The following is a 12,556-nucleotide window of genomic DNA, read 5'->3' as shown; positions in this document are numbered from 1 at the left end:
TAGTGACCATTGTCATTGCTAACTTCCAATCATGATTTCAATATGTATGTTAATATTTTAAGGAACCATTTCCCATAAATCTTTATTTATGTTGTTTCTGTTAATCTCATAAGCCTCAGAAATATTTAGGATCATTTCACTGGGCTTTTTCCAAACCTACGTGAAGTGTTTTTGGTTTCTGGCTTTGTGAAATGGTGAGAACCCTCAAGGAAAGAGCAATCTGTTATTTTTTCTCTCACATATCTTCTGGTTGGAGATAAAAATTTCTCTCCGATGTTCAAAAACAGAAGTACAAGTGTTTGACATCTGAGTTCTGAGTATCTGCAAGTTACAAACCACTTAAATACTAGCAAATTATGAAGGCATGCCAGATACGTTAGATACTAGTAGTGGTGTTTTTAAAGCAATACTTTGTCGATGTTCTCAGAGTCTAGGGAGCACAGTCTTTCTGGAGGCCTCTCCAGCAGGAAGTCTCTGCAAGGTCCCTGCCCTGTTTTTGAAATCACTTCTGCAGAGTGGAGGTGGAGACAAGCCCTGCTCTTAGGGACTAAGAGAGACAGAGAGGGTACACCTCCAAAAAATTCTCAGTAGGTGTCATTCTGCCACCATATATTTCTTTACATGCTGAGGAATTGCTATATATTTTCTTCCTTCCAGCCTTTCATGATTGGCAAGCTATATGTCATAGTTGCTTTTGCAAAAAAAAAAAAAAAAAAAAAAAAAGGAGAAAGTAATTGTTTAAATGTCCATTTATCAGATGGATAACCAGAGGAACAAATTTATAACCTTGCTAGGAAATATATTTCCATAATGATCATATGCCCTATCGTTTGATTTAGCCTATGGGAGGGGCATTGGAACTCAAGTCAACACAAAACTTCAAGTTCATGCACATAAGTAGCTTTCTTGTTGCCTCACTACCAAAACAATTGGTATTTATAAGAGGAATCCAATTACCAAGTGAGTAGTTTCTGGAACTGTCTACTAGCTCCTTGAGAACATGTGAACAACAAGAAAGAACCTAAAATGTTGTCCTAAAAATTAATTCCATGATTTCCTTATCTGTGGGTGGCAGAGGAATGAAGAGGCTGAGCCTGTGAGTTCTGCATTCTGACTGCCTGGGTTCCTAGGGTACCCGAGAGTCAGTCTCTTTTCTCTCTTACCCCACATTCCCATCTATAAAGTGGGCCATTAAAGCAATTAAATGGATTAATAAATGGCTTTTACTTGAAACAATATTGGGCCAATGTAAATGCTGTGTATACCTGAGCTGGCATTTCAGCTGCTGCTGTTATTATTTTTATTGTTGTTGTTGTTATTATTATTATTATTAACTAGTATTCACATAATTATCATAGATGACGTATCCCTGAGGTTATGGTCTCAGGGATATTTTGTTAGTGAATTGGAGTCATTAATATTTTAAAATCAGTCCTCTCTTTATTTCAAACAGCAATTAAGATGGGCTACATACAAACAATACAGCCCTGTTATTCTGATTTCTTGTAGGCCAGGAGAGTGAGGTACAGGAAAACCAAGGAACTGAGGGAAAGCAAAGCAGTTCTATGAGCAGTTTCTGGAGCTCCCTTAACAGCCAACCTCAAAATACTTGTTTCAGGTCGGAGTTGCACCAGGAGCAAAACTCAGAAATCTCTTTCTTGATCATTTTTTTTTTAACTGTCTGAAGGGCAAGGACATAAAATTCAGCTTTTGCTGTTCCTCTCTTTCTCTGCCAATTGCTATTTCTGATTTCTGCCTAAAGGTAAGGGAGCAAGAGGCAGGGGCCAGGCTAAGGCTGGGACGGTGGTTTGGGCAGGATTCAAAGCAAATGCTCAGGCAGCTTCTGGTGGAAACCACACAGAGCCCTCTTTGAGAAGTAGGTACCCCCAGACTCCATCCTCTGAAGCTCCTTAGCAATTGGAAGGATTCGGAGCTGCTATGAATAGCTCATGGACCATCAGGGGTCCCAGCACTGCTCCTTGCTGCCCCCTTCACTCAACTCTCCCAAAGAGAGACTTGTTTTCTTTTCCTAATAGTGAAACAAGATGGGATGACATATGTAATAGGAGCATCAAGTTGGTATTGACCAGTGGTCGGCAAACCACAGCTCAGGAGCCACATGTGGCTCTTTGGCCCCTTGAGTGTGGCTCTTCTACAAAATACCATGTGCGGGGGTGTGCATACAATGCAATTGAAACCATGTGCAGAAGTTGGGGGTGGACAAGGAGAGGTCATGGGGGGGGGAGGGGAGAGAGAGACATATGTAATACTTTAAACTAGGGGTGTCGAACTCAATCAGAGAAGGGGCCAAAATCTAAAATCCAGCCTAAATCGCGGGCCGAATGGTTTACTGAACAGTCATAAACTGTCATTGTGATGGAAACGCAGCGGAGTGCAGTGATGACAGCGCGGTGCGGGCCACATTGCAAGGCCTGGCGGGACGGATTTGGCCCGCAGGCCTTGTGTTTGACACATGTGCTTTAAACAATAAAGAATTTTTTAAAATACTACCTGAGCAAAATTTGCTTTGACATTGTCCTCCTATATAATAAATCAGCAGAACTACCAGTTGCTATGATGTGCACTGACCACTGGGGAGCAGACTCTCACGGTAGGAGCTGCCCCCTGGTGGTCAGTGCACTCACACAGGGGGAGCGCTGCTCAGCAAGAAAATGGGCTCACCACTGGTGAGCATGGCAGCAGTGGGAGCCTCTCCCACCATTCCTGCTGCAGGCAGGCGATAAGGAATGAGGGGGCCCAGACTACAAAAGCCCTGGACTGCAACAGGGCACAGGTCAGGCTGCAGAAGCCTCCCTCGTCCAGTGCATAATTCTTCCGCACAGGGCTTCTAGTTTTATTCTCATAACTATACAGTCAGTTTTTTTGAGGGAAAGAACATGTCTCCTTGTTCATAATATTCTCTGTTAATCCCTCTAGCTAGTACACTCTGGATGTCTTCCCAGTGTGGCTGGATTTGCCTCCTCTCGACTTACAGACCTTCACACATGGAGCAACCTCATTCCCACCTTTTAGTACTTATCTCAAGGCCAACCTTCTAGAAGTTGCTCCTACACATAACTCAACCCATCTCCCCAACTCAAACCTCTGTTGACATTATTGTCTCCATAAAGAGGTTAATTTTCCTCAGATTGGTTTGAATTTCTCGTCTTATTGGTTTGCCAGCCTCGGTAAGGTGCTTTTATGTGTAATCTCAAGTCATTAGCAGTGTACTAAACATTCACAGAAAACTACATGTCACAGAAGCATATGCCACAATATAGGGAAGGCCATGTTTGCTGACTCAATTGGGATAGCCCAGTCATATGAGTCATACTTACATTTAGCTGCAGGAAACAAAACCAGATTCCAGAGGTTTAAACAAATAAGAATGTAGTTGTCTCAAGTAAAACGAAACATGAAGATAGAGGACTCCTGATGTAGGTCCAGAAGATTAAGGAAATCGGGATTGATGCTTCCAGGGGTCCACTGGCTTTTCTCTTACAATCCTGTGGGGGCTGCTGATGATCTCGCCATTTCATCTACATTCAGAGCAAGCAGAATGAGAAGAAAAGTGGAAGTTTCCCATGAATTACTTCTGCTCCTTTTCATAAGGAGATTAAAGCTGACACAGGGATTCTTCCTCTTCTAAAGCCAATTTCATTCACATCTTTTACTCCTAGTTATATAAAAACTTGGAAATGCAGAAGTATGGAAATTTCCCACCCTTTGTAGTGGGAGGTATCAGGGGAGAAAGGGAGGGGAAGATCTTGACTGGTTATTCAGAAAGCTCCAGCACAGCCATCCGTAAGCTCCTGTCAAACATGAAGAGGATGTATTTAGACAGAGTACACACCATGTTTCTGAGGGTACCCTCAAGGGTTTTACTACCTTAGGTTCTGCTGCAGCTCCTGCTTCAGTGTTCTCCTGTGATCCAGCATCCAGTGGTGAGGTGGGTGAAAATGACAGAGAAACCTGAAGAAATTATGAAGATTATGTTTTCTTTGCATTAGCTAACTAATCAATCATTCAGCAAAATGTAATAAAAGTAAAAATATTTTTATAACTTAATAAAGTGTAATATTGTGCATGAAAGATATGGCTTACCATGTAAATCTAAATTTGGTCAATGATCATGTAAATGCGATGATTTTTTTTTTAATTAATGAAGGCTACACCTGTAAACTCCATCCCTTAATATTATCTAAACTTCATCAGGTTTGTTCATCTAAATGCTATCAGATTTAGGATGCTGATTTTCTCTAACAAAGGAACAAAAGATTGAATTCTAACTTTAGGATGTTCATTTATTAACTAGTTTCAACTTGCTGATTTCTGTTTTCCAGTTGTCTTAGGAACTACTGAATGTTTGCTCTTTGCTTTCAAAATTATACATATGCTCACATGATAGGTAAAAGCCCCATCACTCTGAATGTGCATTTGAGAGTATTCTTTTAGGAGTTACAGGGGAACTTGCCCTTCCTAGAAGTGATGCTACCCTATGTGCATAGTCTTCAATCCCTACCTCTGGTCTTGATTCATCTGTTATTGAGATTTTCTGAGATTCCCTTTGACTATTTAGATGGAAGTAAGTGAGATTGGCCTTGCTCATCGCTTAATAATCTCATTCTGTCTCTTTCCCCCCATCAGATCACTTAGTCTCAGCTTTATCCAAGTTAATTTTCTAGTTTATTTTCTACAGCCTTACCTCCCTCCCTGAATCAGTCTAAGAGCCCTCCTAAAAGAGTGGAAGCCTGACTTTCTTATGGATTAAAAGAATTATACCATTCCTCACATTGTTAGTTTGAATAGCAAGGCCCACCTCCTTTGGGAGAAGCTCATCCTCCTTAACATTATCCATAATTTCCTCTGTTATTAAATCCTCAGTTCTTTTCCTAATCCAAATTCTTTCATTATTCTGGCAGTATTGGAGTTTAGTTAGTTTAGTACATAATGTATTCACTTGGGGAGGTTTATGTTAAAAAAAAGTCTGAGTTAGTTTCTTCAATGGTAGTACACAGAGTATTCACTTGGGGAGGTTTATGTTAAAAAAAAGTCTGAGTTAGTTTCTTCAATGGTAGTACACAGAGTATTCACTTGGGGAGGTTTATGTTAAAAAAAAAAATACCCTACTGTCTCTCTAGGAATGGGCTGTTGGAACATATTTTTTAAACTTCTAAGTGATTGTAATGCATAGCCTGTTTCAGAACCATGGTACAGTGAGCCCTTGTGAAGCTTTCTCTTTCCAAAAGTAAATCAGAAGATGTATTTGTAAAGCACCTGCAGTTGACAGCATGCTTTTAAAAGCTAAGTCTTTGGTTCTCTAAATAAAGCACAGTGTGTGCATGAAATTTACATTTGCATATTATGGTGATGTTTTCATTAGATTCATTATAATTCTAAATGATGGCAAAGGTCATGTGCAGAATTGGATATAATTTATGTTTATTACCAAATAGGAAAGATAAGCAGGTTGTGAAAGGTATATTTAAATCTGTGGCTAGTGGAGTTATAAATAAATTGCTCTTAATTTAAAAAAATGATGTAATCAGACAGAAGACCTGTCTCCTGGGGAAGCCTGTCCACACAGGTAGTGTCTGTCCACCTGGGAGTGTTCACTCCAAAGGGAGTGGCCCTCAGTCAGGGAATCTCTGAAGTGTGTTGTTAGTAATCCAAACTTGTTCAGACTTGAAAGGCTACTTGCTCTAACAAAAGCTTAGAAGAATGATATTTAAACCCAGAATGCTAACTGCTTAATTTATCATGAAGAATCAGGTAGGCCAGATAGCTGTATGAAACTACCTCCTGCCTTTTCTCTTTGAAGCAAAAATCTATTCTATCTGAAAGTTACCCATGAGCATGGAGATAGGACAGGTGTCAAGGGAACTAAATGTCTAAAGATAGGACAGGTGTCAGGGGAACTAAATGTCTAAAGCAATGTTTTTCCACCTATCTCCATTACAATCCCCTAAACCTCTTTTAGATACTTTTTCTCTAACTCACCCCCCTGAAATTCTATTGCATATTTATTTATATGATGTGTGCATATCTGTGTTTTATGTATTTAGCACATTTTTTTTCCTCTCTCCCCAAGAGCCAATGTTTGCCCTCTTGGGAGTGAGATGGCCCACATTGAGAATGCATTGTTTATGACATCAATTTTCAAAACCCTAAAGTATAATTCCACTAGAGGAATGCACCAACCAGATGGGCCAGGTAGGCAGTGGCCTTGAGCCTGGAGAGATGGAACCCCAAAAGGGAGGAATGGAGCTTGAGGTAGGACATGAGGTCAAGTTGAATATGCAGATAGGGGTGGGAGGTACAAAGAGTTCAATGTAAGATAAATCTGTGAGACATTAAAGTGGGGATGCCAGCACCTCTCAGTCCAGACATCAGAAGGAGGATCTGGGTTAAAGGTCTACCTTTAGGAATTTGTGCTATTTAGATGGTTTTGGAAAAGCCAGGTGTACAGATGACTCCGTATGAAAGAAATTAGGGGGGGTTAAAGGGAAGTGGGCATACACAGAAACCTGGAGAGTAAAACATTTAAGTCACAGAAGGTGGAGTCACCTAGGCAGACCCTAGGGAAAGCAGAGCCTAGGTTCCCAGGAGAGGTCAGTATTCTCAGCCAGAGAAGGGACCAGCTGCTGCTGAGAGTGTTGCTCAGGAGTCGTGGTAGTGAGGGCACAAAGAAGTTGATAGGTTTGGCAAAATTTAAAGTGATCAGTGACCTTGACAAGAGGAGAGGTAATATCTTGTGATTGCTACATCATTTGAAGTGGGATATGGACAGTCAGATCAAAAAAGTAGAAAGAGCTTAAGCAGACAAACTTTGAGGGTTGGCTATAAAGAGAAAATGAGAAGTAGAGAAGAAGGAAAGATTGTATGTGTTAAAGAAGGGTACTTCTTGGTTAGGAGCTGGCTTACCTGCTGCTGGGAGAGATTGATGACATAGAAGTTGTCAGGAATGAACTAGAGCCTGGAATCCCTGTTGCCTGGTGACAACTGATTAATCAAGGTCATGGGCCAGGACTGTGTGGTTTTGTTATGCATGGAAGTTAAGTGTTCTTCTTGCAATTGGTGGAATTTGGTGGTCAAATTTCAACTACAAAAAAGCAATTTCTAAATGCGTCTTCTAAAATCTGTTTCCTCCATTCCAATTCTCCCGTGTGGTTCTGATGCCTGGCATATTTTCCCCATCAGCATCTTTCAGTGCAGTAATTGCCTATAGAATTTTTTAAAATTTTATTTTATTGTTTGAAGTATTACAAATAATAGTACATATGTCTCCTTTTTATCCCCACTGACCATGTTAAACTATTTTAATATTCCCTGTAGCAAGCCCAGCATTTTAAATACTCTGCTCAGTGAAACACACTATCAGAACCCAGGACTATGGGAAGCTCTGCATCCTGCATGCCTTTTTTTTTTTTTTTGGTATAAAGATAATTTCTCTGGTTACTTTCTCTTTTAGATATTCAATCAACTTTTCGGCTGCTTCTATTAACTTCATATCTCACATGGTCTTGTTAAATCATAAAGACAGACTGTTCCTCAAATAGTTAAAATGCACAGTGAGAGAGTAAATATTGCTCTAATTGGTTAAGCCTGATTTACATATAATACAAAATAAAAAGAACTTCGTTAATTGTCGAGTAGGATTTCAACTCTTTATTATGCTCCTTAAAAATTAATACTCTGGATTGCTCATTTAATAATTTTGCTCTCAATTATTTTATTTTTTTAGTGGACAGGTTTATTATGTAATATGTCCATTGAAAAATGGAAGTGAGTATTTTTAATTTCTTATATATGTTCTCTGGAATTCTAGTAGCCTTAGAGGGATTTGTTTCATTCCTGGAGTAAACTTTGTCTTCACACCATCAGGAAGCATGTTAATGCATTGCAGAAATAACATTTAGACTTGGAATCACTAGAGGGTTTTAAAATATGATTAAGATGGTCCCAGATGAGGGCTGGAACTATGTATCTTATTTTATTTATAGGCTGAAAAAGCGTGTGTGAAGCCCAATCTGGAAGCCTTTGTGAATTATCATTTCATGAGACTTTTTACCTCTCATGAGATAAAATGTATAGGCCATTTGGGGCAGTGGTGGGAAGGGGGATAGGGACGAGACCTTGAATGGAACTGAACTCATGTGGTATGTTAGATTGCTGCTTCTTGTCTCTCAGGAAGATGACCCAGGCAGGACTTTAACCCAGAAGGTTAAACCCATAGCTACTCTGAGATGTGTCTTCTAAAAATCTGCACAATACTCCTTTCAGATCAGGTTTACTTTGCAGAAACAAACACCTCTGTGGAAGCTGCAAGTGTCTTATTTTTTTTATCCAATCAAACATACCTTCTCTGAGTTTACAAAAGTGAAAATAGGTAGTGTGCCCATTATAATTTGAATAGCTTTCTATTCTGTTTAATTAATTAATATATTTATTTACTTTGTTGAAACTGTACTTCATTTGTGATATGGTTTCCAAACTGTGTGCTAGGGCACCCAGGGTGCCTCATCATGTTATAAATGCTCAAGGGAAACACAACAGCACTTGACATCTGCCAGACATCATAAACCACAAGCTCAAGGTAGTTCATGATTTCAACATCAGATGACACTGCATTCCTTTTGTTCAAAAGCTGGTTTTTGGGCAGTTATGACAAAAACCAGTACATGCAGAAATCAGGACAAGAATGAGAAATGTGAGTGATGATGTCAAATTGGAATCTAAGTCTTACGATGTTACACAGTGCTCAACAAGCACAAAGCTACTGAGGGCCCATAATAAGTCACTGGTCATTAAAGAGTGGATTAAAATATTTTATTTCAATATAGGTGTTAGCTTCTCCCCCAGCCCCCCAATAACCATGGAACTGTCAGGGCAGAGTAGTTACTCCAACCCACATTACTTTAGCATCAGCAAATCACGTGACTGAGCTCACAGATACGGGAGGGACTGCCAAGTCAACTATCAAAGGGCATAGATCCAAGAAGGGGATAGAATCCCTAAAGGCAATAGCTGTTCCTGTTAAGTAAATAAAAATGTTCCTTTGGACATAGAAATGAAATTAACTTCCCACAGAGACATCTCTTGGAAGACTATTGCTAATGTGCATTTTGTTGTTATTGCTGTATCCAAGAGTTAAGCACCCCCCTCCCCCCCCCCCCCCCCCCCCATTGAGTGATTCTTTCTGTATCGTTAGATCCTGGCCAACGTGATCATCTTCATCTGTGGGAATCTGGCGGGAGCATACCACAAGCACCTCATGGAACTCGCTCTGCAGCAAACATATCAGGACACGTGCAATTGCATCAAGTCCCGGATCAAATTGGAGTTTGAAAAACGCCAGCAGGTAAAATGCTTTCAATCTTAATTCCACGGTTTTTGGGTATTTAAGATAATGTTGTTACTGTTAATATCAAATATGCAGTTCATTCACTCACAGGCATCAGAAAGAACCCGAGTGGCCTGTGCCCAGTTGTGCCCTGAGCAGAGTTATAAAACCAAGAGCAGATTCCAGTCAAGGGCACATGCCCAGGTCGCTGGCTCAGTCCCAAGTAGGGGGTGTGCAGGAGACAGCTGATCAATAATTATCTCTCATCATTCATATTTCTATCTCTTTCTCCCTCTCCCTCCCTCTTTGAAATCAATAAAAATATATTTTTTAAAAAGGAAGAAAGCGAAAAGGGATATTCTGAAGAAAAATAACACTTACATTAAAGATGTTTAATAATATGTAATTTTATACCACGAGTGTATTTTATTTTCAATGTTGGGAGTCAACTCTCAGGATCTGGTGCCTCGAATGTAGTACTTTTTTTTATTAGGGCTACAGGAAATATATTCCTAGAATTATAATGAATGCTTGTACTTTTTTTGGACCAACAAGTAAATAAATAGGAATGAAAATTTATCTTAATAAAATCTATAATATATGATCTGGTATATATAAGGAGACAAAAATTGACGAGTGGCAATCTGTGTCCTTCATACAAAGGAACAGGCCCTGAGACCATGAGGACTGGTGCCTCCACAGACCAGATTAAGCATCTCACAAACCAAATTAATACCCAAGGGTTCTGAGTGTCACTTCCAGCCCACCCTTCGCCACATGCCATCTTTGCTTCTTCTACAGTCACATGACAAACAGCAGTGCCCTTAAAAGTGCTGTCTTCAGGAGTAGGATGGATTCTAAGCAAAAATAATTTGTTTCAGCCTCAATTTGGGTAAAATTACTACCATTCATTTTAATATTACATAATCCATTCATTAGAGAAATAAAAGTACATTGGAGTGGAACACAAATAGGCTTAGCATGAGGCAGGGTGCCAGGTGATGGTGCCTTGCCAATGTCTTAGCCCTAGCATCCGCCTCACTAGCTGCCTGAGAGCTCACTGCCACACTAAGTAACTTAGGGATCTATTTTCCAGGGTCATCATCCTGAAACTAGACTGTGAATTGTTTGGTGACAAGGGCTATCTATTAAGTTATTTTTTTTCTTAGGCGACTCGGATAGTGGTTCTCAACCTATGGGTCTCAACCAGCAGAGTTGCCAAGGACCATTTGAAAACACAGATATTTACATTATGATTCATTAACAGTAGCAAAATTACAGTTATGAGGTAGCAACAAAAATTATTTTATACAGTTCTTCATATTGTGAAGAACTGTATTAAAGGGTCACAGTATCAGAAAGGTTGAGAACTACTGCACTCAAGTAACACTGGTCATGTTAAATCTGCAAAGAATAAAACAAAAGATGAAAAGCAAAACTGTGCACCTCCTTATTCTCCTAGGCCTATATTCCTCTCTTCAGAAGTTTAAACTATAAATTTGGCTGAAGTATTTTTATGACCTTTTAGGCTTGTTGTCTTGGAAGTGATTGATATCCTTCCAGTAGGGAGTTTAGAAACAGAATTTTGAGAGTATGTGTTATGAATGACACAATTTTTATGTCAGAGGTAAAATACAAGCTTGGAATCACCAGGCCTGTTAACTTGATCCAGATCTGCTAAGAGCATACATGTAAACAAGCCCTTATTAAGATGATTGGCTCATGGGTACAGCTGTGATGACAATCTGTAAGGTATGGATCTTTAAAGCAGTGCTAGATTTTGACATTGATGAGTTTAGCACTTAACATAATTTCTCTTTTATTCTTTGCCAGCAAATTTTATTAACAAGTTGAGGGGGAAAATGTAAGGGGAAGAGGGGTTATTTAGGAGTGAATGTTCCATAGGGTGGGTCAGAACAAAGAGACAAATGTCCACAGGAGATTCTACTCTGTGAAAAGGGGCAGATAGATCCATAAACACTCAAAACTTGGACTCTGAGTACAAAACTTTCAAATGGGTGTGCTTTCTAAAAAGTTATGAGTGGGATTTTGAACGTTTTATTGAAAAACAGAGGGAAATTCTTTCATTAGAGAGCAACTTGCTTCATCAGCTGACATAAATGAACGAAAAATATGCCAGCTTCCATCTGAGAGAGAATTGATGGATCTCTCAAAGTTGGTTGCTAATGAATAATTTAAAACTTAAATTATTTAAAACTTGCCTTTAAATAAAGTTTGCTTTTTATATGCCTTCCTGAAATACGTTCCTGTCATTTCCACTGTAAATTAGAATTTTAGCTACTGTCTTCTGCCTTTAGTGACATCATGATTTGATTTGATTTCATAGGAAAATGAATAATAAGAGAATGAAGATTAGAGAAGCCAAATCAAGAATATTATTGTGCAAAAAATAGAAAGACATTTATTTTATGGGTATTTTCTCTAGAGAATGATGAGTTTAATCATTTCATCTCTTACTATCTTTTTTTTTTTACTGGTGAAGAAGAGCGATGAGCTGGATTGCCTTCTAAATCTAATGAAATAATGGCTAATACAAACTTCCGGCTGAGAGTGAGTTTGGAGAACTTGCTTTTCTGTGGCTTCAGTGAAAGTTCTGTACTTGCTCCCTATTTAGCCTTTCTTTACTGGAAAGGGTAGAGAGATGAGGAATTTCAAAATCAGATGCTAACATGTATGTCTCCAGTGTCACTTAGACCCTGCACGGCAGGACCCAGGCCTGATGTTCCTGTCACACCCCCTCTCCCAAGGGCTTCTGAAAGGCAGGGAACCCACACACTTCTCTGAAGCCCGGAGCAAGTGGGAGGTTCCGCACCTGTCAGGGATGTGGTTAGAGGGTTCATGTGTTATGAGGGAGCCTAACTGTCCATTATACCTGCCCCAGGATTCTCGAGTTCTATGAATGTTAATATGGTATATTCTGCTGAGATTAGATTTTAAAAAAATAAAAGAAGAAGAAGGAGGAGGAGGAGGAGGAGGAAAGAAAATGAAAAACACAGAGATTCCCCAGCACCCCAAGCTTAAAGAAAAACAGTATAAGATACAAACTTATTTTCTTTTTTCTTGCTGACAAGATCACAGCGTGAGATGCTGAATGTGCCTTTTTTCTTCTTAATGAATTGTCTGTGTTCTAGTATAGCATGATGTTTCCTTTGTTATATATTTATTACTAGTGGTCTGGTGCACAAAATTCAC

At 39.4% G+C, this 12,556-nt stretch overlaps 1 protein-coding gene across 19 annotated transcripts in view; it reads left to right on the top strand.

Annotated features, from left to right (window-relative positions):
- The window catches only part of ADCY2 (adenylate cyclase 2), a 262,534-nt gene that overhangs the window by 122,631 nt on the left and 127,347 nt on the right, over nucleotides 1-12,556 (top strand). For 18 of the 19 annotated variants that reach the window (XM_045571823.1, XM_045571821.1, XM_036409666.2 and 15 more), the window contains one exon: nucleotides 9,212-9,361. The exons of the other annotated variant lie outside the window; for it this stretch is intronic. In XM_045571823.1, coding sequence (XP_045427779.1) covers nucleotides 9,212-9,361 — 150 coding nt within the window. The remainder of the gene's footprint in view (nucleotides 1-9,211; nucleotides 9,362-12,556) is intronic. 19 annotated transcript variants of the gene reach the window in all.

Source organism: Pipistrellus kuhlii, unplaced genomic scaffold (genome assembly GCF_014108245.1).
Source record: "Pipistrellus kuhlii isolate mPipKuh1 unplaced genomic scaffold, mPipKuh1.p scaffold_m20_p_4, whole genome shotgun sequence".
In the NCBI taxonomy this organism is placed as follows: Eukaryota; Metazoa; Chordata; class Mammalia; order Chiroptera; family Vespertilionidae; genus Pipistrellus; species Pipistrellus kuhlii.
This window is presented reverse-complemented; position numbering and strand designations above follow the sequence as displayed.